The sequence below is a fragment of the Peromyscus maniculatus genome, chromosome 6, assembly GCF_049852395.1.
Source record: "Peromyscus maniculatus bairdii isolate BWxNUB_F1_BW_parent chromosome 6, HU_Pman_BW_mat_3.1, whole genome shotgun sequence".
Classification (NCBI taxonomy): Eukaryota; Metazoa; Chordata; class Mammalia; order Rodentia; family Cricetidae; genus Peromyscus; species Peromyscus maniculatus.
This window is the reverse complement of record NC_134857.1, coordinates 6,323,399-6,351,390: the sequence shown is the minus strand read 5'-3', so window position 1 is coordinate 6,351,390 and position 27,992 is coordinate 6,323,399. Positions and strand designations below refer to the sequence as shown.

The 27,992-nt window shown below is 37.4% G+C and overlaps 2 protein-coding genes across 14 annotated transcripts in view; one reads left to right on the top strand and one right to left on the bottom strand.

Moving 5' to 3' along the window:
- The window catches only part of Fxr1 (FMR1 autosomal homolog 1), a 53,755-nt gene extending 42,068 nt beyond the window's left edge, over positions 1-11,687 (top strand). For 2 of the 12 annotated variants that reach the window (XM_076573873.1, XM_006971108.4), the window contains exons 12-18: positions 465-522; positions 610-672; positions 4,042-4,245; positions 6,508-6,708; positions 7,352-7,432; positions 10,508-10,599; positions 11,259-11,687. In XM_076573873.1, coding sequence (XP_076429988.1) covers positions 465-522; positions 610-672; positions 4,042-4,245; positions 6,508-6,708; positions 7,352-7,432; positions 10,508-10,599; positions 11,259-11,429 — 870 coding nt within the window. In that variant the 3' untranslated portion in view covers positions 11,430-11,687. Of the gene's footprint in view, positions 1-464; positions 673-4,041; positions 4,246-6,507; positions 6,709-7,351; positions 7,433-10,507; positions 10,600-11,258 lie in introns of all 12 variants that reach the window. The other 10 variants (XM_076573874.1, XM_042278943.2, XM_076573877.1 and 7 more) reach the window with 7 other exon arrangements.
- Positions 7,874-24,082, bottom strand: Dnajc19 (DnaJ heat shock protein family (Hsp40) member C19). 2 transcript variants are annotated; one of them, XM_016000279.3, is made up of 6 exons: positions 23,945-24,082; positions 22,950-23,001; positions 22,800-22,873; positions 21,994-22,073; positions 21,472-21,542; positions 7,874-9,268 (listed from the first exon to the last, which is right to left on the bottom strand). In XM_016000279.3, exons 1-6 carry the CDS (start codon positions 23,945-23,947, stop codon positions 9,228-9,230), a joined length of 321 nt encoding a protein of 106 aa, XP_015855765.1. In that variant the 5' UTR covers positions 23,948-24,082; the 3' UTR covers positions 7,874-9,227. The 2 variants fall into 2 exon arrangements, with proteins under 2 accessions (XP_015855765.1, XP_006971168.1); XM_006971106.4 differs by lacking the exon at positions 7,874-9,268 and adding an exon at positions 20,055-20,146.
- Positions 24,083-27,992: the final 3,910 nt, after the last annotated feature.

The following is a 27,992-nucleotide window of genomic DNA, read 5'->3' as shown; positions in this document are numbered from 1 at the left end:
AAGGAGGTCTTCAAACTGTAGTTAGATCTCCACAGGCACATGGTAGCACACACGTTGACGTGTGTATGCATGCATAAGCTCTTGAATTAATAAAAAAGGACAGTATTTAGTAATATGATTAGCAATTAACTGATAAGTCTATTACAGTCACTTGAAAGAGAAGTGTTTATACTGTATGCATATAGCTATGTGTTGGACACACTCCAAAGCATTCAGTGTTTCTTGAGTTGACTAGCAAGTGGCATTGTGTATACAATGCTGCTTTATGACTTGATTTCAAACATCAGTTTGTTTCTTGGGTAGATTGTAAAATTCTAGCTCTAGGCTAACACATACACACAAGAAAAAAAACCTGTATAGAACTTGGGTCAGAAGGTAGGATAAAGGTATTTGCTGCAGGTCTCACGTGGTCTGACCTGTACATGTACACAAATAACAAAAACAATTCTTTGCTTTGTTTGTAGGAAGTGGAACAGCTAAGAATGGAACGCCTTCAGATTGATGAACAGCTGCGACAGATTGGTATGGGTTTCAGACCTTCTTCCACCAGAGGGCCTGAAAAAGAGAAAGGATATGCCACTGATGAAAGTACCGTCTCTTCTGTACAAGGTTCTAGGTCTTATAGTGGAAGAGGCAGAGGTCGTCGGGGCCCTAATTACACCTCCGGTTATGGTAAAAAGAACATTATTGTATTTCTGTACTAGTGTGTAGTAGTGGTTCTAGTTTAGATGCTGCATACATATTCATACTAGCTCTGAGTTGTTTTTGAGGGTAAAGGTAATTCTCAGGTATATGTTACTGCTGTTTCATACTAGTGACAGGGAAAGATAGATAGCTTACAAACAGTTACATAATAAAGCATAATTTTAAGCTGGTAGTTCATAAAGAATATGTATAAAGAGTGGTATAGAGCCTGTGTTCTATATAGTGTGGTTTCATACATTCCCTATAGAATCCTAGTATGTACTGCTACCTATAAGAAAAACACAAATGAAAAATAAACTGATCACTATATCAGTGTTACATACAATAAATCTTCAGTAGCTTTGAAATAGACTTTGCTGATTTGGCAGGTTTGAGTGTTTTTTCACCTTGTGTGCAATTATTTTATGTAGTAACATTTTGTGTAGCAACCTAAAGATGAAGTCAGTTAATATTTTATAATGAACATCTTTATAAGCTATATTTTCACTTTGAAGCTGGGGCCTAACCTGGGTACGAACAAATCAGTGGATCCTGTGGCAGTTAACAGTTCTCTAATCTTAAATTCTTATTTATTCTTGTTTAGCTCTGGAGTTGTTCCTCTTTCTCCATTTGGACTGGATCTTAGCAGTGACCTGATCCTTCTGCCCATCCCTCCTCATTTCCTTCTCTGTTCTGTTACTCTTTTCTCCCTGTGTTCATCTTGTTTTGAGGAAATACTGTGAATGTAGGCCAAAATAGGAAGCATTTCCAGAAGGTAGAGATGAATGCAGATTTGCACCGTGCAGGTTCAGATCCAGACTTGTTGTTGAACTGAGGAGGCTAACGATGCTAGAGTTGTTCGCCTGTCCTAGCTTTCGTTTGTTGTACAGATGGAAGGCTAAGTATCTCTTCTCTTTAGTATTGTAACCTTTGATGCATTTTCATAAATACAGTATTGAAGTTTCTAAATAAAATTCTAAAAAAAGTAAAAGATGGAGAATTGTAAGCTAATGCTATATTTTCAAAAGTATGTTTTATACCAGTAATTAAATAGAAATCAGGTATATTTGCATTTTTAATTCTAAATTAACACATAATCAGATGTGACTTTTGATTGACTAGAATGAGAAAGAAAAGCCATTGAACAGCTTTGATTAGTGTCTGAGACCTTTGATTATTGATGACAGAGTCACTCTGGTAAATGGCTGAGGAGTAAATAATAGATGTATGGGGAAATGGCACAGGAATCTTCTGTGTTGGAGAACGCTGTGCAGATCCTTCAGTAGATGGCAGACTTAACCTTTGTGGAACAAGAAACGTGTTTCTTGAAGTAACTTGAGAGACGAGAATTTGAATTACAGCTGTTCTTGTACCTATCAAAAGGACTTACAGTAGTAACTATAACAAGCATTTACTAGTAGAACATGTATAAAGTTGTACTAAATTTAGTTTGAATCTTGGAAGCTTATCACATCTTGGTTATGATAAAACATATTTAATGTAAGCTTTTATCACATGGTGATTAAAATGATGGCAACCGTCTTGGCTTGGTAAGAGTGGTAGTTAGAAGTTGTAGGGAAAAGCCTGATTATGAAATTTGACTAAAAGGAAGTTGTGACTGAGTGTCATGGCTCATCTTTAAAAGCTTTTCTGGGTTTTCTTTGCTTGTATCCTGCTTGTACTTTACAAGATGGAGAGGTTAAAATGGCTATATTGTTTTCAGCAGAGCAGTAATGAATAACCTACAGCAATTTAGAGGTGTGGGTAGTACAGCTTTATCATTGTAAAGCTGACCATTACCTCATTGGGCTCACCTCGTACATGTCACCTGGCTGCAGGTTTTGTCTTTTTTGGAAGTTTGACAGAACCTGATTGCTTGACATTTCCAGATTCTAGGGAACACATTTGTTTCCTCGCTTATGACCACCTACCTCTATTTTTTTTTTTTTTTTAAAATGTCAGTGGCTGACAGTTCTCATGCTGTCATCTTTATAACATGAGGAAGATTTAAAGGCCGATGAGATAAATAGTTGAGGACCACCTGGATATTTTAGGACAATCTCATCTCATAGTGCAACCTTACACTTGACTTTTTGTGATCATAAAACACCCAAGTATTAGCCCGTTTATCAACAACTTCTTGGTTTTTTGTAATGTTTGTCTCACAAAATAAATACTGGATTTATGTTAGTCATTTCCTTGCTTTTCTCCTTGGGTAAGATAAAATAGTTTCCTAAGCTTATCCACCTTTACATCTTAACACAGATTTGTTTCACTGTTCATGAAATGATTATTGTCTATATTTTGACAGTTAGATGATACAGTTAATGTTTTTGGCATTTGGACAAATAATTATTAATGGGTACTTTATTCCTTCTATGAGGTTTTCATTCCAAACAAATACCTAAGAGTGAAAAATAAACTGGTTTTTTTTTTCTAAACTTTTGTTATCTTTTCCTCTGTAATTTGTATTTGTAGAGTTCTTACTTTATTCCTGCACCTCATTACTTGTTTACTATCTAAGGAGTACTAGTGTTTTACTACTGTTTGTACTCATGGAGTTTAAATAGGTATTTCATTCAACAAATTCATGTATCAAGGGGGAAGTTTTGCACATTATGACACATTTGGGACACAGATTAAGTTTTGCCTTTTGACATATATACCAATTGTAGATCTATAGAGAAAAATACACATGACATGCTAGACAAACAGTACTTTCAGTAAAATGTAATGTTTTCAGTTAAATTGTATAAATTTAGAAATCAATTTCTGAAAGGGATAGTCATGTGGACTTCATTTCATTGGTCCTGTCTCTGTTCTATTAGTTGTTAGGTAGTAGCTGTTTTCTCAGAAACATTAATGTTACACTATTCTGCGGTAGCAGTAAATAAAACATTTTATGTATATTAACTGACAAACTCCCAGCTATTAAGAAAGACTTATAAGAACTGTTCTGATTTTAAAGAAGTTAAAATGTGAGAGAAAAAAATACACACTGGAGTCAGTATTAATAGAAACACTATTGTTTAAAACTTAAATTTTTCTGAATGTGATTAAATTTATCTTTAGGTATTAGATAACATTTGGTGTACTGATGATTTAAGCTATCAATTTAAAATGAGCAGAAACCTTGACATTAATTGCATTTTTATAGTGTACGCGCTTCCTCTAATTGTTAGTTGAATCTGATAATTGCGTATTAAATTTAAAGTTTTTAATTTTGCTCTCTTCAGAGCAGTTACTATACTTATTTTAAATAATGCTCAGCAGACAATGTTTTGAAAAATTTTAAGCATCTATATATGTGACCTAATTATTTTACATACTGTCTCTCTTTCTCTTTTTTTCCCCAAGGTACAAATTCTGAGCTGTCTAACCCCTCCGAAACAGAGTCTGAGCGTAAGGATGAGCTGAGTGATTGGTCATTGGCAGGAGAAGATGATCGAGAGAGTCGCCATCAGCGAGACAGCAGGAGACGCCCAGGAGGAAGAGGCAGAAGTGTTTCTGGGGGTCGAGGTCGTGGTGGACCACGTGGTGGCAAATCCTCCATCAGTTCTGGTAGTCTTTTACATACTATGTCAGCGTTCATGCTTTGTAAACAGTATAACCCTACAAGAATTACTTCCTCCCTCAGAGCCACCCATTTCTCAGCATTTGTGATTCTGCTTACTGTCTTAGAGAAAATAGTAGACTGTGTAGCAGTTAATAGAGACAAAGTTGTGTAGAGCAATTCTGAGTAAAGGTTTCCATAGGAATATATAGGTTAGAACTTCCAGTTGGTTGTTGTCCTCTGCTTTGATAATCATATTTATCCCTTCCCATTTGGGGTCTTTGGTAATTAGGTAATATTTTCTTGTTTCCCAAGAATTCTTCGCTACAGTTTGAGGACAGAAAATGTAAATTCAATTCTGTTTTATTGAGAAATTGAACTGTAAAGAGAAATATAGAGGGACTGGGAAGGTGGCTCAGCAATTAGGGACAGTTGTTGTAGAGTAGGGAGCTAGGCTCCTAGCACCCACTGTGGGCTGCTCATAGCCCTGCAACCCCAGCTCAGTGGGATCTGATGCCCTCTTGTGGCCTCTGGGCACACCACATGTTCATAAATACAGTATAGAGATGCAGTCATATATGCAAGCATCTGGTCGCTGTGGTAATTGGATTTTTTTTTTTTTTTTTACCATGGAGTGGTATTGTTTCTAGAATGCTCTTTCTGAGCAAATGAGTGTTATTACTTACATGTCCTTTAAGAAGGTCGTACTTTATAATGATTAAATATCTCATTTTAAATATTTTAAAAATATTTAAATCCTTTAAAATGTTAGTCTTTGCATATTAAAGCCAGGCCGTTGTGGTGCACACCTTTAATCCCAGCATTCAGGAGGAAGAGGCAGGTGGATCTCTGTGAATTCAAGACCAACCTGGTTTACAGAGCAAGTTCTTGGAGAGCCAGGGCTACACAGAGAAACTGTCTCGAACCTCCACCCCCACCTCACCCCAGAAAAATCCAAATATGTTAACATACAAACAATGAAACAAATCAGCATAAAATGAAGGGAAGTGTATTTAGCTCCAATTGTTTCCCCATTTTTATTGGGTCCTAAGTTTAGTTTTATTTAGGAAAGTTTAGCTTAGTCTTTTCAGGGAAGTAATTTTTTTTTATTAAAATGTACACTACATGCTGTTACTATTATACAATTATATTTTGTGGAACTGCAAAATAAATGTATTTTACGTAGTGTTTATAATTAATAGATAAACTTAGTATCTTTTGCAAAGATTCTAGCTGTTACCAAAGGAAACTTAGGAGTAATAGTGATTAGATGAATTTCTTCTGTAATTTGAATGTTGGAAGTAGATGCACATAGGAAGACAGGTGTATTTCTTTTCGTTTGTATCTTGAAACCATTCTTTTTAACTCCACTCTGCTTCGTTTTTAGAGTTAGAATACAAGTTAACATCTGTTTCATTGTCCTTTTCATAACCAGTTACTAGTTCAGCCTGGTTTAGTTTGTGACACCTCTGTAGAATTGTTTTGGTTGTTTCAGTTTATAGTTAGCTGATTTTTCTTAGGTCTTGGGTGCAGATGCTGAATTTTATTTGGAAATAGTTGGGTAGCAGTAGTCACCTTAAAGTTGTAAAGAGAAACAAAAGGCTCTCAGATTCACTACATAGTAGCTGAACATTATTCTTCATTTTTATTTTTATTTTTCTACCCTCTGGGTAGGATTATCTTGAGTGTGAATGTCAGAATTAGATAGTACAGTATTTTCTGATATAGTTATCCTTCAGTATCTATGGGGGATTGGTCTCAGTAACCCCCACAGATTTTTTTTTAAATCCTTAATGAAAGGTGATACAATATTAACACATCATCTGTGCACACTGTTCTATATCATCTCTAGATTACCTGTGTCTCCGAAAATGCCATGTAAGTAGTTTGTCTTTATTGGAGGGACAGTAGTAAGAAAACAATTATGTAGGAAAAAAACTAGGTGTTTAATACAGATATATCCCCTTCTATAGTTTTATGTGAGGATGTAGAGGGCTGACTATTTGTAAAACAATTCAAAGGAAACATTACCAAGCTAATGAATAACCTTTTGCTTTATTTACAATTTTTCATTCCCATTAAAATTTTATTTAATCATCTTGATTTTCAGATAAATTAGTAATAACAAGAAAACATTTTTTATTTCAGGCCTATATTTTTATTGGGGGGTATTAAAGTTTATTTACAATTAGTTGATGTAGTTCAGTAGATCAAGCATTTTAAGTGCAGTCCTCTTAAATGACTATTTCTTGCCTCTGACATGAATATAGTGCTCAAAGATCCAGACAGCAATCCATACAGCTTACTTGATAATACAGAATCAGATCAGACTGCAGACACTGACGCCAGCGAATCTCATCACAGTACTAACCGTCGTAGGCGGTCTCGTAGACGAAGGACTGATGAAGATGCTGTTCTGATGGATGGAATGACTGAATCTGATACAGCCTCAGTTAATGAGAATGGGCTAGGTATGTAAGCATTGAGGGAAAAGGTGTGTGTGTGTGTGTGTGTGTGATTGTATTATACTGGTAATAGATGAGGCTTTTTGTTTTTTAAGTATGCAATTCACAAGTGATTTTTCAGTCTGTAAATGAGGGAGATAACTTGCTTGTCTTGGGTGTCTAGTTTTCCTATTTGTCAAACTATCAGAAACTGGGAGGATTAATTAAAGTGCCCTTTTATACTGTTAAATCAGTACAAATACTCAGTTGATCTTACTGAGATCCACAAACAAAACTAGCACCCCTTTTAAAAATTATGGTACATTTGGGGAGATGCATAGTGTGAGCATTTATTATTAAGGGGCTAAAATGTCATTAACTTCGAAACTCAAAATATGTTGGAGAGAAATCTCTTTTTCTGAATGATGGTAGTTTCAGTTACATAAGACAGTTTGCTTTATTATGAGTTAATGCCCTCTTAATTTCCAGAGAGGAATGCTTTATGCTTCAAAAGTGTATATAATACTTTGTTGATTTTGTATGCTTTACCTTCGACGTTTAATTAAGTTTCTCTTTCCTTTTCTTATATAAGGAAAGAAGTTTTTTGTTTGTTCTTTTTTGTTTTGTTATTTTTTGCCAGAATAGTTGATGGTAAACTTTGCAATTACAGATGATAGTGAAAAAAAACCCCAGCGACGCAATCGTAGCCGCAGGCGTCGTTTCAGGGGTCAGGCAGAAGATAGACAGCCAGGTAACTTGAGTGGGCCTGTTGGTGTCAGGTCACAAGCATGAAAAAAATGTCATGTGTCTGCATTCTAAATATAGTTACATGTTCACATGTGTGTATATACATTCAGAATTTGCATTGCATAAGCTATTCAACTAATGACACTGCTAAGACAATGCATTCTTCCTTCTCAGTATCAATGTTTACTATCCAGTCTAAGTGAACTAATGTTGTGTCTTAATTTCTTACATGGAAATACTTCCAAGACTATTCATTTGGCAGTATTCCTCAAACTTAAGGTGGGACTGCCATTGCAGGGGCTGTTGTGTGAATTGTGTTTGAAGTTGATTGGCAAAACTAGGAAGTTTTTGCATGGTGCCTGCTTTTACTATATCTAGATTGGGCGCCTCATTGTGGTGGGAATTACAATACTCAAAATTTAAAAACAAAGAATGTAGAAGTGTCTTTTCTTAAAAGAGGATGCATGTTAATGTTTTTGTGTTATCGTAGTGTGATGTGTTTTCCTTTACACATACTAATCATTCAAATAGTATTTACTTAGTTTCATTCAATATTTTATGTTGTCACAAGTTTTGGTAACTGGAAAGAATCATGTTTGCTATGTCTATATTTTGAACACATTCATTTCTTATTGTACAGAGAATCACTGTATATTCACCATGAAGAAATTGTGTGCAGTAGAAATAAACCCCTTTCAAACCAATCAATTTTTGCATTCTTTCCAAAACATGTATTTTCATGTGTTTCCCCCCAAATAATGTAAATTGTAAATCTTTTGAGTATAGAGGTTACAGAGACAGTACGGAAGTCTAGGTAAGGGCATTAATTCCCATTCTGAAGAGTTCATGTTTTAAAGATAGATGAACATATAAATAATAATCAAATACTATTGAAGAATTTGTTTTCCTTTTATATTTCTTCTTCCCCTTCTTAATGTTAGAACTGTGTTTTAAGTTGAAGAGGTCATGAATTTCAGTTTTGAAGGTGGCACAGCAGTGAATATTTTCTAGCCCTACTTTGTAAATAAGAAAATCCAGGCTATCAATATGGGCTTATTAACCTGGACTACATTTCAACATAATTTAACCCCCAGTGATCATGATTAAGTGTACAGACATAAAAATATCAGAACAGGATTTCTTCTAAGTTAGATGATTTTGAACAGAATTCACTGAAATGACTAATTTGGAGTTTTGATCATTTGACAGTAATGTGCTGTTGCATACTATATCTGATACTGTTTTCACTCTTCTTTGGAACCACTGTGTTTCCTCTTACCAAATTCCTTTATTTCCAATTGATTTCACAGTTTCTTCGTGCCCCAGCAAGGGAGACAGCCCCAACACAAAGTTGATAGGTGTTTTTCCTTTTCATAGAATTTCTAGCTGCTCTTAGTTGTATATAAATTATCCGTTGAGTGGTCTTTCCTGTGCTTAAACACTATAGTGGTGTCAATTGAATTTCAGGGTGCTGATTATGCCACAAAATTGTCTATAGTTTTTCCTTGAAATTTCAATTTTATTGAAATTTAAGGGGCTGTATTCCATAAGAACTATAAAACAAGTTACTTAACTGGCTCCTTTTGTTTGTGGGCAAGGAACAGAACTAAGTGCTGCTTAGCTTTGGAATCTCAGCTACATCAAAGTTTTCATTTTATGTAGGAGTAGGTGAAAGGCTCTAAGAACTGTTTGCACACATTTCCATGGAGCAATGTCTGCAGCAACCTCTTGAAGTAGATGCATTCCTCCAGGTCACTGAGGTCTGCACTATGAAAACAAAATACTCATTGGCGTGTCCCCTACCCATGGTTACAGTCATTCTCATGACAGTTCTGTTGCCCTGTAGAGTACACAAAATGAATAGATTATACTCCTCTCCCAGAGTATTGCTAAACATGTTTATAAATTTCTTAAAAGTGATTTTAAAACGAGGAGCCATTTAAAGGCTTCAGAATGAGCATACTGACTTCCTTATAATTTGGAAGGAAAGCAGTTTTAGATTTGAAATGTCTGTAGTTTTCTAATAAATCTTGATTCAAGATGCTTATAAGGTAATGAATTATTAGAGAGTTCTTCAGTCTTAATGTTAGCACATGCATTATTAAGATGAATGAATTGTAAAATACAGTTCAGCCTTTTAGTAAGTGATTAATTTAATGGACTAATTAGATTTATAATGGCCTTCTCCCCAGACATGGTGGCTTTAAATAATGTAAAATTGACTTGTTTTTAATTTTTACAAATTGGGGTTTTTCTTAAAACTAGTCTGTGATAGAAAATAATTATGTAAAATTAAGTATTTTGAATTTCAAGTCCTGAGGCCAGTGCATGATACTAATAAACAAAGGTCATTTATTAGCATGATAGTTTACTCTGTTTCCTAATTCGTTACTTAATGTGATTATCTTATGTTTAAGACCTAGCAAGAGAACAACGTTGATGAGACAGCATCTCTGTATTTATTTACTCTGTTCTTTTCCCACCCTTGACAAGTGTCTAACCACATTAGGATTGTGATTTATTGTCTTAGTCTGCCTATACTTCTTAAAATCTGAACATCAGATAGATTAAATGCTGTCTAGCATGAAATGGTAGGAAGGAACCCCAAAACACCACACTTCAACATCTTAATTGTGCTGTTTTTCTTGGGCCGGAAGAACAACCAAAAAACATAAAACATAAAATCTTTTAACCATCCCGTCATGATTAGTGCCAACATTGCCCCCCCCAACACATACATTAATGATTGCAGACACCACCCTGTACTTAGAACACTGCCCTGCAGTACTTGTGGTGGGTTGCTACACCAAATTCGTCCCAGTCTTAGACTCAACCAAGAGATAGCTGGATTCTTGGGAAAAAGGACTTCAATCTAGATTTCCTCAAGTTCCAGCTAAATTTTAAAATCATAGGCACATTTTTCCAAGCTATGTTTTTGTTCAGAGGTGGGTACCCAGCGTAAATTTTTGAAATTGGGTGACCCACCATTAGTTTACTTTAATAGTGAAATTACTCTTTATCCATAATAAAATTTAGAAATATTTTTCAACACCTGTAATTTTTTTCTCATCTTTAACAGTCACAGTTGCAGATTATATTTCTAGAGCTGAGTCTCAGAGCAGACAAAGAAACCTCCCAAGGGAAACTTTGGCTAAAAACAAGAAAGAAATGGTAAGGAGAATTTAACCTGTAGGGTTTTTTTTAAATTATTATTTCCGTATTGTTTAGATTTATTTATTTTTTATTTATTACTGTATGGTCACTTGTTTCCCCTAAAAGATAATATTTAAAGAAGATCTTTGGTTCTATCCCAGGCCCCTGATGAATGAAGATAAATATATATGCATGCTTGAGCGTGAGACACTTGCCAGATAGCACGTCAGCATTTACTTGATTTGCTATATACCTCTTGTCAGTAGTGGGAATAGACCCTTTAAGTTACAATTCTTTTAAATGTTTTCAGTGATTAATACATAAATGGGAGTTTCAGAAAGGTGAGTAAAATGGGTGATTATTGTTTTACCCTATTGTATTGACTGCTTACACCATTTATATGGTGAACTCTCCACTGGTTTAAAATAATACTAGTACAGGTTTCATTCAATAGTGCAGGTGCTTTTTGTGATATGGGCACTCATAGGTACTAGAGATGTTGTAGTTTAAAAACCCCAAAACTGGAATGCATTGGTATTTGTTTTAAATTTAAAATGCTTTCTGTATGGCATATGAAAGTTATCTTTTTTTTTTAAAGTAATGTTTATGTAGTTATTTTCTTCCTCAGTTACAGATTTCTTTATAAAGATGTTGAAAAAGTTGTCTCCCTTTGACAGGCAAAAGATGTGATTGAAGAGCATGGTCCTTCAGAAAAGGCAATAAATGGTCCAACTAGCGCTTCTGGCGATGAAATTCCTAAACTACCGCGTACTCCAGGAGAAGAAAAGACTAAGAACTTAAAAGAAGAAAGCACTCAAGAAGCAGCAGTCCTGAATGGTGTTTCATAACTGAAGGAAGTTCCTAGTTTACAGTTCTTTTACATTACAGTTACAATAGTGCTTGTACAAGCTTGCCAAAGATAGAATATGGATCGCCAGTCTTACATCGCACTTTCAGTTCCTCCATTTGGAATTCAGAAAGGGGAGGGATCCTGAAGAAATCATATGTTAAACATACTTTGACACCTACTGTGTTAAAAATATATCATCAGATGTGCCTTGAGAATAGTATATGTAACATTAAAAAAAGTTGCTGGCTATAGGAAATGTTATTTTGTTTTCAAAATATGGCAGAGATGGGGGGAGGTGGGTGGGGTGGGGTCCCAAACGTAATATTCTTTATGAAAGCATTAGCTGCTTTTGTTACATTTTTAATAATATGCAACCACTTCTTCACCTGAGGAAAACTAGAATGAAGCAGTTTAAAAATATTTTGCACTGAATTGTAATTTTCTTCATTAGTTTAGTCTGGAAACTGGTCTGTTACGTGTTTTTTAAATGCTGTTTGTAGAGGCAAGTCTGCAGACCACTGGAATACATATGTTAACTCATCTGCAGGGACACTGGGTGATATTGGCAGTGACTGTTCTACATTGAGGCTTTGTTTGGTTTATTTATTAAAGTGTACAGTATTTAAAGAAATCAAACATAGCTTTAGTTGAAACACTAAGCTGATTAGTCATGTCCATTCAGACATAGCCTGAACTACTGAAAAGATCAATTTCCAGAGGGTTTATTCTGTATAAACTACATGTTTAGTCTTCAGTAGAGTATCTTTCACATTTTCTTCCCACCTCCTTTTTTCCCCTTTTTTCCCCTCTTTTTTGATTTTGGTTGTTTGATGTGCAATATGTTTTTGTATGCAGGTAGTAAATAAACTTGGATCTTCCATTTGCTGATTTTAACTTTCTACTTTTTATGCCAATTGTTTTAAAGCAGTAGGACTACTTCACAGGCCTAGAATAGAGAGCGTTCTTGGATTGCTTTTCAAAAGCATTTATTCTGCCTCAGATCTAGTATTAAAATGCTAATTGCTTAATCATTTTGTCATGAACCCTCTAAAGTCTTAACACTTAAAAATTTGGCTGTTAAATGGTTTAGAAAATATATGTCTTTGCTGTTGGAGAAACCTCTTCATATTAAATTCTAATCAAAAGCAAGTTGTGGAAGATATGGGAGGCAGAAGATAGCATTTTACTTTTGCCTTTAGTTCTTTATTAAAAAACTTTTTAACATATGGTAAGCAGTTTTTAAGTAATAGGCCAATAATGTGCTTTTTGATTGACAAGGAAATGATTTTGAAGGTTCTCATACCAGTGACTGAAAATCAGTAATTAAAAGTTTAAAAATATTCAGAAGACTTAATTTTATGAAGAGATTTTTTTCAGATGGAAGTTTAACGATAAATGTATATTTCTGTGGTTGTTGATCAAATGAAATATTTGTGGACTTAGGATTTTGCTCCATGTGTTACATAGACTGCTGGAAGTGCTTTAATTTTGTCATTGGAAGTTTTTTATGTGCATAATTTGTTAATTATGTTCATAAAAATCTTGAGCTTGTTTTATAAATGAACTGAGGGATAATTCACATCTAGTTACAAATGGACAGTTTGCTCTTCAGTATGTGTAGCCGTAGCCTATCACATATATTCTAATTGAGCTTAACATTCACTGATGGTAGATTTTTTTTTTTGAACTCTTTAATAGTTCTGATAATAGAACTTTTGAGTGAAATTCTTGCACTTTGTATACCAGATGAAATACCATAACCTCATTTTGAAAAGTTTTGAAAACAAGTTAAATAATTGGCTTCTTAATTACTTAGTTCTGTGTACGTGGGTCACAGATTTAACTCTGAAGTATTGGACAAAGAATTTTGTGTCTGATGGGAATTGGTGTTTTACCACTATGCTACATCCCTAGCCCACAAAGAATTTTAATTCCCAAGCTGTTAAAAATCAAGTATTGATGAAACATGGGAGGAGCAGGATTTAATAATTAGTTCTTTAGGATAAGAGCTGAGATTTCATTACCTGAAAATAACCACCCAGTGACTTGCCCTTTAAGACTCGGCACTAAAGAACTGTCAGATTTTTTTTTTTTTTTTTTTTTAAATTGCAGATCGCTTGGTCAGAGTTTTATATAGTGTCAGTGAAAATCCACCTCCCCAGAGGTAACAGGTTGATTCAGGTTGCTTTTGGTACTTTGACTGCTACCTTGGTTAGATTATGAGCGGGAGTCCGTGCTCTAGCACATACTACAAAACGTGAACTCAGAAAGTATATTCTGAAAGGTTTTGGCAGCTCAAAGCACTGAAGTATGGAGACCCATGAGGTTACACGTAATTTTGAACTGAATGTGAAGCAGGAGTTCAGATTATATGAGGGAGGGGCAAAAATGATCTGGTTTCCTGATTCATTGGGGTGGGGGATAAAGTAAGGATTCTGGGATTCTTGTGCACCCTACTACCCACCAGAAGTGGAAGGAAGGATGCAAAAAAAAAGAAAAAAAATTCTTAGTTCTAAAGTTTTCATGTGGAACTGAGCAGCATGTCAGTCCAATGAGTTCTTGGGAAATTACCCGAGGTGCTGCTCAAAGGCAGGGGATTTTGGTGAAATTAGTTTTTTTTTTTTTTTTTTTTTAAAGTACAGATGATAATACTTGGTAAGCTGAAGAAATCAATAATGAGGCACTGAGTCTGAAGTGAGAAACCGTAAATGGTTACTCTTGAGTCCTAGCACCGTTAATCCAGAGTGATTGCTGTAGCTGACTATGATTTGACTTGGGCATTGTAACCCAAGGAAACTCTGGAGAAGTTGATATGTCTGTCCTCTGCAGACATTCCAGTTTTCTTGTGGCTCAAATAATTAGGATTCTTAAAGACTAAGTCTGTGGTATATGTATGCTAAGGGAAAGCAAATGGGAAACTGACCATAATGTGTGAAGACATGGGTCTTGTCAGTAAAGGAACATCACATTTGTACCTAGAATTTTGTAGAGTTTGAAAAGGATGGTATGTTTTTAAAATCTTATTCAGTCTTAATTTGCTTTTTTATGGCTTGGATTCTCCCATATCAACTCATTACCTCCTAACATTTTTAATTGGGGTGTTACAATTGCTCCTAACCTTTTTAATATGGTAAGAGTTTGGGTTTAATGTGTTGGAATTAATTCCAGTTGGATACACCTAATCTTTGAACAAGTGGTATTAACTTGAAAGTATGTACTATTGGTTGAAACACACCTGTAGATTAGGGTTGTTGTTATTTCATTGTAAATTATTACTCTTAGGGGGTCAAAAATGACCAACTACTGACAGTTTTTTGTTAACCTAATTATATGTTTTAAGTAAAAGCACTAGAAATTTAGTAAGGGGTTGGTGTCCATTAAAGCTGGATGATAGAGGCACATGTAATCTGTAATAAAGTAATACCTTTTTAAAAAATTCCACTTTTGATGATACTGGGAATTGAACCCAGGAGCCTATAGAAGTACTACTTTGAAACAGTTGTATCCTTAGCTTTTCTTCCTGCCTTAGGTCTTTAGTGCTGGGATTACAGGCATGAGCCAGCATTTCTACCTGGCTGTACAGATTTATTTAAACGATGACCAGGTTTGGCCTTCATTTCGGTTCTACCCTTCTGAGTACTTGAGAGTACAGGCAGACCTGACCGTGATTTCCCACAAACCACTGTCTTATTCTTCTAATATTTGAGATGGTATAGATAAAAAGCATATCATTAGGAGCCATTGTGTCTGTTCTGTATGTAAGGAGTTAGGAGTAACATTTTAACCGTATGTCCCATAACCTTGAGAGTATGAAAATACTTACAGTGGTGTGTGTTGGGTATGTCCATTCCTTACATTCCAGTTAGGCTCAACTCAAAAAGAATTCCTTCTGACACAGCCTGGCAGCCCTAAGTAGCATGTATATCATTTACTCCACTGCTACACTTAGTAGATTCTTAACTTTCTCTGTATTTTGGTAGTTGTATCTTAATGAATTCTAAAATTACTCTGTTTACTAATCTTGCAGTTTGAAACCATTTTTAGCAAACAAAAGCTTTCTACTAGGCATAAACTAGTTCATATTTATTGCCTGAACCTTATATTAATTTGGTTGTCTATGTGGGTTCTGGAGTAAATTCAGGTTGCCAGGCTGGCCCCAAGTACCTTCAACCAGTGAGCCATCTTGCCTAGATTTGTTGCTTTTAAGCAAAGTTATTTTTAATCCCACTACCAAGGACTACTATTATGGTAGCATGTGTTAACAGGTTCCAGATTATACCATAACAGGACTCGCCCTGTCATTGGGTCACAGGGATTGGGAGAAGCACCAACATCCCATTTCTGCCTCAACACAGTAGAACTGTGGGCATTGATGTTTCCTGTACTCAGGGTTACTTGCTCTAGTGTTCTTAGCCAATGAGTATATTAAATATATTTTAACATAGCGTGTGATTTATGTGCTGTTCTTTGAACTTGAGTTATGTAAATTTCTCATAACTTACAAGGGTGACGGCATTTAATTTCAGGTTTCTGAATTGAAAACTCACCTTTATAGGTCATTACCAGAAAAAGATGTTATGAATTCACATATCGGAGAGTACTGTGGTCTAGATAGTAATTTTTGCTAACACTTATTTGAGGTGAAACATTGCCTTGTTTATTTTAATAGTTTGTGTGTAAGGTTTAAGGTAGGACATATTCAAAGGTTGACAGGATTGCAGTAACAGGTTTAGGGTTTTGCCTGGATTTTTTTTTCCCCCAATACATTTTTGTAAGTGGGATGCTTGTGCCATGGGACACTTGGAGGTCAGGATATCTCGGGGGATGTTCATTCCATCAACTCTGAAGTAACTGAGCTTGCCAGGCTTGCAGCAAGTGTCCTTAACCCACTGAGCTATTTACTGACTCTAATTTTTACCTTGTAATTTCCCCTAGTACTTCTCAGTGGTTCAGAATATACAGGTGTGAAGGGTCTTAGATAACTAACTTCTGGAATAGTGGTTTACAAAATTTGACGGTATCATTTTTGTATCAATGCTTCCTTAAGTACTCTTGTCATTTGGAGACTGCTCGAAGGCAAGAGGATTTGCTAAAAATCCACGGTTGCCAAAGATGATTGAGGACTACTTGGTCTACTTGGCATTATCAAAAAAGTACAATTTCTAAAGACAGTGAGCTAGGGCTTCTGTCCTAGCAATATCAACACCAAAGGCAAGCTGTGGACAGAAAATCAAAGTATAAATGAACATGATAAACTGGGAAAGACAGGTCCAGGGTTCAGTCATTTCATTAGCGAATCGCTTTGCTCTTCATAGTCCTTAAAATTTTATTCCATTTATCCTCCTGTCTAGAGACTTGCTCAAAGCTACCTAGGGTCTGGGGACACAGCTGTCAGTAAAGTGCTTTCATGTAAGTGTGATCCCCACATTAAAATCAGATGTTGGAGTACAGGCTTATAATCCCAGCACTGGGAACGTGGAGACAGATTGTTGGGGTTCAGGGGTGTCGTCCCAATGAAACCCTCTCAAAAACAAAGCTGGATGGCTCCTGAGCAAAAACATTCAGGGGTGATATCTGGTGATACCTTAGCCTGTCTGATTCCTGTGGCCCCAAGTTTAGGCTATTGCTTTGCCACTGATCTGCTCCTGACCCTTTGTCTCCCTTTATAGTACCTGATAAATGAATGTTGGCAAGTGCTTGCCTAGCTTATGGCAAAAGTCCAAACCTCGACGCCTTATATGTGTGTATAAACAATTGGATGCTTAGCAAGTATCACCAAGAAACATGCTTAGATGATTGGATTAGAACTGTGAAAGGTTAACTACAGAAGTTAGGGGCATGGAAGTGTGAATATGAAAAGAAACAGGTTTTCCCACTCAGCCTTGTCTCCTTGGACATGTTACTTCACTAAACCTTGGTTTCCTTGTGTTAAACACATAGTAGTTGAGATATACTAAGAATGCTTAACACAACACAGGAGGCTTTAAGCACTTAGAAAAATAGCATGGAGAAGGCACTTTTACAGATCCTATACCTAAGAGCCCTTACATGTATGACATTTAAACGTTACACCTAGAGCTTTCAATGAAATACAGATTCTTCAGCTTGAAAAAGGTAAGCCTAGAGAAAATAAACGTTACTATCAGTGAATGGTTGTGATCCTTAGTATATGAAAGGCTTTCAATGCTTTGGCGCCTGTCTTTAACAGGCATGCATAGCATTTGACACTCAAAGGTACTTGTGCCTACAGTGGTCTGTCCTTTGCAGTTAATGGGCGACTGCTCGGGGGCATGTTGTAATACTACTTGTTTTTCAAAATCTGCTTTTAAATCTAACAAAACTCTGCTTTATTATTGTCCATAGAAACATTTATCATTTTTATTTTGTATATATGGGTGTCTTGCCTGCATGTATGTCTGTGCACCATGTGTGCAGGCTGTGCCCAGGGAGGCCAGAAGATGTTATCAGATCCCCTGGAACTGGAGTTATAGGAGGTTGTGAACTGCTATGTGGCTTCTAGGAATCAAACTGGGTCCTCTAGAAGAGCAGACAGGGCTTAGTGAATGAGCCATCTTTATAGCTCTGAAACATTTTTTTTTATTATTAGTTAAAATGGCCAGATAAAAGGTTAATACTTTGGATTATAAACAATAATAATATCCTCATCTGTGGATTCTTTAAGTGCATTGCTTGCTAACATAAAACCCACATCAACACTTAATTAACATGCATTGCTGATCATTTCTAATACCATGCCTTCAGGTATGAGTGCTTTGTATTGGTGGTTTCTCTAATCCTCTTAACTGTAGTGGTGTAGTGCTGTGTCCTTCAAAACAAGAAAAGGCTGTATATGCCAAAGTTAAGCTGTAGTGCTTCTGACTTTAACATTAATGAAGCAAGAAATATATTGAACAAGTCATGTTCAAAGAGAGGCATGTGCCTAGAAGCTCACAAGAACCTGTTCCACTAGGAACACAATCTGCATTTGCCAGTTTAGTGTCATGGTGACTTCACAAAACATAACTGCTGTGAAGAATGAACTGTAGTGGGCTGGAGAAATGGCTCAGTGGTTTAAGAGCACTGGGTGCTCTTCCAAAGTACCCAGGTTCAATTCCCAGCACCCACATGGTAGCTCACAACTGTAACTCCAGTTCTAGGAGAGCCGATGCCCTCATACAGACATGTGCAGGCAAAACACCAATGCAAATCAAAGAAAAATATTTTTAAAAAGTGAATTGAAGCTGGGCGGTGGTGGCACACACCTTTACTTTAATCCCAGCACTCAGGAGTCAGAGGCAGGTGGATCTCTGTGAGTTTGAGGCCAGCCTGGGCTACAGAGTGAGTTCTAACAAAGGTGCTAAAGCTACACACAGAAACCCAGATTCAAAGCCGCCTCGGGGGCCCCCTCCCTGCCCCCCCCCCCCAAAGTACCTCATCAGGACCTGGCCTCTTCCCTATTGTGACCAGGTTTGGGAGACTTAACCATGTCACACTCAAACTTTTAGTGCTTACTTATAAGGACTTTGAGCAAGGGTACAAAAATAATCCAGAGCTATTTGCTAGTAATTACTGTTATCGTCTACTGTTAATCCCCTTAGTGCCCTTGACCACATTCAAACAGCACCTTGTTAACCTCTGCATGCTCTGATTAACTGAAAGTTGAGGCAGTGAAGTGCTGACAGGATTAAATGCTACAGGGACCACCAGCTAGGGATTGTACCTCCTGACCTAAGTCCTTACATATTTGAATGTTGGACTCAAAGTTACCTGCCTTCAAATGTCCCTTGGATTTACAGTATGTAAAATGTTGTGGCTGAAAATCAAAAGCACTTGCTTTTCACATGCTGGGGTTAAAAGCATGCTCTACAACTGGCTATCAATATTTTAATATTGAGAGGATTTTATATTCAGATAAGCTTGGTCATAACCATTTTAAATGAATTATGTAAAAAGCAAAGCACGTACAACTTGGACTAGCTAAGAATTTTAAAATTAACAGGGCCCATACACTGAAATTATAGTTTTAATGTAGCTGGGTGTAGTGACATACAGCATTCATCACTGCACCTGGGAGGCAGAGACAGTGGATCTCTTGAGTTCAAGGCCAGCCTGGTCTACATAGTTCCACGACAAGCCAGAGCTACATAATTTAATAGAGACTCGGTCTTATTTTTAAAGAAAGTTTTAATGTACTGAAATTTAACTGCCAGTGAACTACCTAAGAAATGTCTTAGATTAAAGTTCTAACTAAATTAGTAATTTTGAATTACAGTGTTCAATTACCTAGGCCAGTTGTACCTTGAGTTTTGCCTCCCAAAGAATCCCTGCTTCAATAGTTAGGTTGTCTGTCTGAGTAGACTGCAGTGGGGCAGGGGCATTCTCAGAGCAAAGCCTTAGCCTTGAAGAGTAACACAAGTACCAAAATTTCTCTAAGTAATGAACAGTGTTTATATTCAAATGGTGTGACTCTGTACTCATAATTGCTAATACTATGGTCTTAATTTTGAAATCCTCAGATTTGAACAAAATATACCAAGACATTGATTTAGCTTATGCCAAGCCATTTACACAAATTATAGCTCTGAGGTATTTTATTACAAAAACATACTCATACATAGACTAATGGACTTAAAATTCATCACATTTATTTCTTAGCTTGACCTTCTAGTAAGTCTTTAGCTTCATTGATTTTGGCTGCTATATAAGGAGATCCTCCTATAGAAGAAAGGGGAGGGGGAGACATAGTTTAGAGCACAGATTCTAAATCTGTCAAAAGCTACTTGCATTTCGAGGATCCTGGACCTTAACAGAAATACTATCTTCATTCTCTAAAAAGCAACTATGATAACTATAAATAGGTCACCAAATTACAGGGTAAAATATCTGACCAATGGGAAATGAGGTGTTTTCACACAATTTTACCTTTAAAAACCTTAAAATCTGACTGAAATAAAATTTAGCCCTTCCCACATAAGTGCCAGAAACTAAGCACTTGTGAACATAATCCACTGTGTTACCTGTTCTCAGGGGCTTCTGAGCTTATGTTGGAAAGACCTACTTGTTTTACATCCTTTCCCGCTTCAATTTTCCTCTCTTGATATTAGCTGACCCTTTCTGTTATCTAGATTTGCTGTTTTACTAACCTGATGGAGCAGCTAATCAGTCCATCAAAGAGCATCAAGAGAATGCTGGTAGAATAGATATGTATGGACTCTTTACCAAGATGTTAAATTCCTTACACTGTGAAGTCAAATACTAAACAGTTGTCCTGTTTAAACTTATCAATACCCCTTTTCCTATAAGCAAAAAGATTTGTGCATGACAATAGATTTTTGTGTGGTCTGTTAGTCAAAGAAATCCCTTGCTTTTATCAGTTAAGGCTACTTAGAAGTTCATCAAAAGCAAACAGCTCAGCTCATAGGTTTCCAAATAGGTAATTTCCTGTTCTAAGTGTCCACTATAAATGGAAGTCCCTTAAAAAGTTTTCCTTAATTAAAACTTAGCACTTGGTTATTTATGAATATTTATGAATCTAAGCAAAAATATAGCAAAAGTAAATTAAACTCAGAGCCAAGAGTTAGGGTGTACGCTTTTAGTCCCAGCATTTGGGGCTGAGGCAGAATGGTCATAAAGTTTACATAGCAAGATGTCTTAAAAACAAGCCAAAGTATTTAGAATTTGTGATGTCCATTATTGGGAGATATTTTATCAAACACAGAACCTAAAAGCAGTATTAATGTTTATTATTACTGCCAAATCACAATGACTCTTATATTGTTGATTATACCTTTGTTTTGGTGAGAGAAGGTATCCCTTGCAAACCAGGTTGGCTCTTGATCCTCTTGCCTCAGCCCCCCTCTCTGAGTGCTGGGACTACAGGAGTATGTCACTGTATCTAGTGGATTTCAATATTTAAGACACTACAATGTGATCCATGCCTGGGAAACTGCTCATACGCACATTTAGACATAACTACCAAGAATCAGTTATCCCATTAATAGCAGTCCAACATGTTTCATAAAAACTGAATAGTTACTTACCCTTGTCTGGGTGGTTTAAGAGCATAATCCGTCGATGAGCATCCCTGATCTTTCCTTTATTGGCAGTAGGGCTAGTTTGAAAAGGGAAACGTAATTTATTGCTTCAGTTTGCTTAAAATCATACTCACAGGAACTATACAGAAGGGCCAAATTTAACACTGTAAGCCTCACACAGATGTAATAATGCATTTTCTAAGTCAGAACCAAATTATAGTGCTTAAAAACAAAACTAAGTGTAGTTGACCAGACAATTCTTATTCAACACTTCATTTGCAAATGGGGGCAGAATTTCACTACAGATCACTCCAGGCAGCAGTGAGCACTGTCATAATCTGTTGTATCTTTCAGTGAAAGCCCTATACTTCTATAGGAATGTTAGGCTTAAAGATTCTCATGGAAGGAGTTAACCAACATAAAATCAATGTCTTCTTGGGACAAAATTCCCAGGAACTACCTTATTCTCAATTGCAGGAAAATACTACTAGGAATTACCTTATATATTAAGAGTGAATAGAAGCTTACCTTACACCTAGTATTAATGCTGCCTCCCGTTTTGTCATTTTGGGTTCAAACCCACCTCTATAGTACCCACCACTGAAGGCCTGAAAGGGATATTGAATTGGAAGGGAAGATTAATGAAGTAAATGGAATGTTGGTTAAATCAATAAAGACAATAAAGAAAAACAGTACATTTCAGAGAACTACAAGTGTATTTCCCGAGGTATTTTAGCTTGATTAAGTAGTAACTATTGTAACAAGTATTACGCATCCATTTCTTCTAGTCAAACTGGAACAAACGGTTGATTTAAGACAAGAACAAAACCAGGAGTGAATGCAGATCATTGTCACCCATATTCCTCATAAAAACTTGATTCTCATAAAACAGTTGCATACCTGGTTCAAGGCAACCACTAAAACAAGACTTGATGATAGTGTAGGGGAATTAGGCCATCAGGACCTTAACCTTAGCAGAGATCATGCACACCAAGCTGTCCATGACTCGGACTTTGAAAAGTCCAGAAGAGCAGCAGCTGTGTACGCTGTATCCGGTTCAGATTCGTTCTTCATCACACAGGGTGTGATGCTTGAATGTAGTTCTAACAGCACTGCAATGCTACCTGTGTCTCGTCTGACAGAGCAGGTATGTGAGTAGGGAAGACCTGTGAAGGTCACCCACCCTCAGTTGTCCCATGTGACAACTGATTCCTAGTGTGGCACCTCTGCAAGGTTTGCAGCTCCTCACTGAAATTCCTGTGGGATTCAGGCTACCAGGCAGCTCCAGGCTTCAAATACAGGCAATACATTTAGCAAAAAAAATTAGGTCTTACAGATTTTGGTAGGCTTTGAAAAACTTGTTTTACTTGAGGCTCCACATGCTTCATGGCTTGTAAAACATAACGGCCTAAAACCAAAATCAATAGAATAAGCAAATGAATCCATAACCAGTCTACTCTTCCACCCCCAAACCATAGACAAACCTGCAAATCCTGCAGCAGCAATGGTCAGTCCAACTGCTACCACTGTACTGGCCTGGTAAGGGAGGAAAAGAGGAAATGTTTACTTAGCTAATGGCCACCTATTCTGCATTCAAGCTCGTTACAACCTTCATTTCAGTGAAAGGTGGGTTCTCCCCCCCCTTTTTTTTTTGCCAGGGATGGGACCTAGGGTGTCACACATGCAAGGCGCTATACTGGTGGGACTACATCTCCAGCCTTTGTGAAAGTTCCATTTTTATTCTGAGGTGGAGTCTTGCTAAATTGTCCAGGCTAGCCATGAATTTACGATCCTTCAGCCTCAGTTTCCTAAGTATCTGGAAGTGTATAGAGTGTAGCACCAAGCCTGCTGGAAGAAACATTTTGTTGCTGTTGTTGGCAAAAAAAAAAAAAAAAAAGAAAAGAAAAAGAAAGAAAGAAAAATCTTTAAAACACTGCAATTTGACGCTGTGCACGATGGTGGCCTTTTAATATCATTTAATCCCAGCCCTTGGGAGGCACTGGCAGGTGGATCTCTGAGTTCTGGGACAGCCAGGGTTACACAGACCCTGTCTCAAAAAATTAAAAACCACTACAATTTTCATACACAATTTACTGTCGGGTGTGGGGTTTTCACTAAGAAGAAAAGGTTAAGTCAACCTGCTTATCCACAGTAAGGGTAATTTTTTTCAGACGTCCAAGAGAACTTTAACCCACAGGCCCTTGAACCTCATTAAAGTTTAAACAAGACCGGTGGAAATACGATTTCTGCTGGGTTAGGAAACAGTGCTTGCAAAGGCTCCCTGCAAGATTCTCACAAGGCTTTTCCACTGTAAAGGATTTGTTGGGGGCCCTTAACAGGCCGAGCTCGCAGGAGGCGCCAACGTTTTCCTGCAGCAGAGATGGGGGCTGGAGCCAGCGGGAGGCCGGGCAAAGTCTGTCTGCGCGTCCGCCCGGGCCGGCCAGCGCCATGTTGGAGCCCGTCAGCGCCGGCCACTCACCATGACTCCGCTCCGCGGCCGGGCACCGCGCGGTCATCCCAGCGCGAGCCCCCGCCACAGAACGTCCGTGCAGACCGCTGCGCTACAGCCAACGCCGCCGCCAGGTCCAGCAGCGCCGCGCAACACGGCAGGAGCGCCGTAAAGCGCGTCGGGAACTGTCGCGCAAGCTGTTGCGAAAGGGGCCAAGCAAAGGGTTGACTGAAAGGTCTGACGGGGCGGTGCTTGCTGTGCCCTCCGCCCTGGGCTTCCGATTTGGAAGACTAATGCCCGGCCATGAAATGAGTTTCCGGCTGAAACATATCGCCCTAACTTCGCTTTATATAGGTTTTTCCGTCCACACTGTGAAAGTAGCGCTGTTTTTCAGATGAGGGTATTCTCAGTACATTTTTGTTTTGTTTTGTTTTCTCTCCACGTCTCACGTCTCTGCATTTTTTTGCTACCCTGTTCTTGATATCAAGAAGCCAGGAGACTGATCTTCATGGCCTGCAGAGAAATCTTCCTTCTGACTTAGAACTTAGGTCCATAAGTAGATCAAAAATTATATGGAAAGTTAATTTTCCATCTCCTTTCTTGGTTGTCTTCTTGAGGCTACATGAATTTGTTCACTGAAGAACACTACTGCTGTGTGTGTTCACTGTTTTCTCTCTCCTCTGTTGTAGCCTGAGTTACTACTTTTCTAATTAAAAGAACTATATCTGCATTGCCCTGAGCATGTGGTTCGTTGGCCTAAGAATGGCAATGCTCTTGACCAGAATGAAAGTGACAAGGAGGTATCTTCTGCATGAAGGCTCTAGGTTGTGAGAAAATATAAGCCATGTGTAATCTCAGCGGAAACTAGAAAACTAAGGTAGCTTAAGTAACTGGTCTTTTCAAATGAAATTTTCTTACCGACTCTCCATTTCGTTTATCACGGCATGTCTTTGGCTGGGCCTCCCTAAGCTCCCCTCCCCCCTTTTAGCCAGAGGTCCATTATATGAATGTATTATATTTTGCTTATCTTTGCATTTGCTCATGGGTTGCTTCTGTGATGTAGCTATAGTGAATGTCGTTTTTGTGGGCGTGGGATGCACATAAACTAGTCTGACACTTGGATTTCAGTTCTCTTGGCTGTGTAGGCAGAAATGAAATCCACATATCCTGTGATATTTTTAGTTGCTGTAATGGTTTGACTCTGAACTGCCTCTCAGAAGCTCATGGTTTTGTGTGTGTGTGTGTGTGTGTGTGTGTGTGCGCGCGTGCGCTTGTGTGTTGAAGGTTGGGTCTGGATCATGAAAGCTCAGTGGATTAATCAGTGCTGGGTCGTGGAGTGGTGGACTGTTGGGAGGTGATGGAGACTTAGCTGAATCACAGTTATGCAGAGCAGGTCCTTGTCTCCGGTTCCTCCTTTTCTCTCTCTGCTTCTTGGCCATCACTCATCTCTGCTGTAAGACTCTGTGTTCCCTACCCTAAAGTTCCGCTTCGCCACATATCCAGAAACAGTGGAACCAGACAATCATGGATTGTGAGCTCTAAGACTGTGAACAAAACAGGTTTTCTTTTCTAATGTGAGTTAATTCTGTCAGTCATTTTGCTACAACAAAGGAAAGGCAACCAATATAGTTGCTGAACTACTTTACATTCCTGTTAGTTGGTAGATGAGGGCTTTGATCCACATCCTTGCACACATTTGGTATTTTCTGTTTCTTATTTAATAGTAGTCATGCTAACAAGTATGAGGTGGTAACTCATTATACTTTTGAATTGAGTTTCTCCTGATCAGTAATATGGAGTGATTTTTTTGTGTGTGTGCTTGATAAACATGTACGTACCTTTTTAGAGAAATTCAAGTCTTTCACCCATTTTTTGGGTTGTAATTTTTATTTGTTGTTAAGATTCAGGAGTTCGCTATGTTTTCTGGGTATCAATCCCTTGTCAGTTACATGATTTTCTATTATTTCTCCATCTCTATGATGCCATTTAACTTGGCTGGTAGTGTGTTTTGAGGCAGAGCATTCTAAAAATTTTATAAAGTTCAATTCTCTGGCTTTTTGGTTCTTTGTTGTTACCTGGGCCTTTGATACCCAAAGCTAATGTCATGAATGATTTGCCCTAGGTTTGCTTTTAGGGATTTCTGTCTTTGATCCAGTATGAGTTGCTTTTCTGTTTCGCATTAGGCAAGTAGTTCCATCATTTTGCACACATGTGAGTAGTGTCCCAAGCATTGCTTGTAGAGACAGTTCTTTACTTTTTAAATGGTAGATGCTGTGGAATAATCCTCTTGTAGAGATTTGTCACCCAGATTGGTTTAATAAAACGCTGATTAGCCAGTAGCCAGGCAGGACGTATAGGTGGGGCGAGCAAACTAAGGGGCATCTAGGTTGCTTCCAGGTTCTGGCTATTACAAATGATGCTGTTATTAACGTAGTTGAGCAAGTGTCCTTGTGGTATGATTTAGCAACCCTTGGGTATATACCCAAGAGTGGTATCATTGGGTCTTGAGGTAAATTGATTCCCAATTTTCTGAGAAATTGCCATACTGATTTCCAGAGTGGCTGTACAAGTTTACATTCCCAACAGTGGAGGAGTGTTCCTCTTGTTCCCCACCCTCTCCAACAGAAGCTATCATCAGTGTTTTTGATCTTAGCCATTCTGACAGGTTTAAGATGATATCTCAGAGTCATTTTGATTTGCATTTCCCTGATGACTAAGGATGTTGAGCATTTCCTTTTATGTCTTTCGGTCATTTGGAATTCTTCTGTTGAGAATCTGTTTAGATTTGTATCCCATTTTTAAATTGGATTATTTGTTATTTTGCTGTCTAGTTTCTTGAATTCTTTATATATTTTGGAGATTAGCCCTCTGTCAGATGTGGGGTTGGTGAAATCTTTTCCCATTTTGTAGGCTGTCCTTTGTCTTATTTACTGTGTCCGTTGCCTTACAGAAGCTTCTCAGTTTCAGGAGGTCCCATTTATTAATAGTTGCTCTTAGTGTCTGTGCTACTGGTATTATATTTATGAAGTGGTCTTCTATGCCAATGCATTCTAGGCTATTTCCTACTTTCTCCTCTATTAGATTCAGTGTAGCTGGATTTATGTTGAGGTCCTTGATCCACTTGGACTTAAGTTTTGTGCACGGTGACAAGTATGGATCTATTTGCAATCTTCTACATGTTGACGTCCAGTTATGCTAGCACCATTTGTTGAAGATGCTTTCTTTTTTCCATTGTACAATTTTGGCTTCTTTATCAAAAATCAGGTGTTCATAGGTGTGTGGATTAATGTCAGGATCCTCAATTTGATTCCATTGGTCCACATGTCAGTTTTTATGTCAATACCAAGCTGTTTTTATTACTATAATTCTATAGTAGAGCTTGAAGTCTGGGATGGTAATGCCTCCAGAAGTTGCTTTATTTTAAAGGATTGTTTTGGCTATCCTGGGTTTTTTGTTTTTCCATATGAAGTTGAGTATTGTTCTTTTGAGGTCTGTGAAGAATTGTGTTGGGATTTTGATGGGATTGCATTGAATCTGTAGATTGCTTTTGGTAAGATTGCCATTTTTATTATGTTGATTCTACCTATCCATGAGCATGAGAGATCTTTCCATTTTCTGATATTTTCTTCAATTTCTTTCTTCAAGGACTTAAAGCTCTTGTCATACAGGTTTTTCACTTTTGGTTAGAGTTACCCCAAGGTATTTTATATTATTTGTGACTATTGTAAAGTGTGATGTTCTCTGATTTCTTTCTCGGCCCATTTTTCATTTGTGTATAAGAGGGCTACTGTTTTGTTTTTTGTTTTTAGTTAATCTTGTATCCTGTCACATTAGTGAAGGTATTTATCAGTTGTAGGAGTTCCCTGGTAGAATTTTTGGGGTCACTTATGTAGACTATTATATATCATCTGCAAATAGTGAAAGTTTGACTTCTTCCTTTCCAATTTGTATTCCATTGATCTCTTTTCATTGTTTTATTGCTGTAGCTAGAACTTTGAGTACTATATTGAATAGATATGAGGAGAGTGGACAGCATTGTCTTGTACCACATTTTAGTGGAATCGCTTTCAGTTTCTCT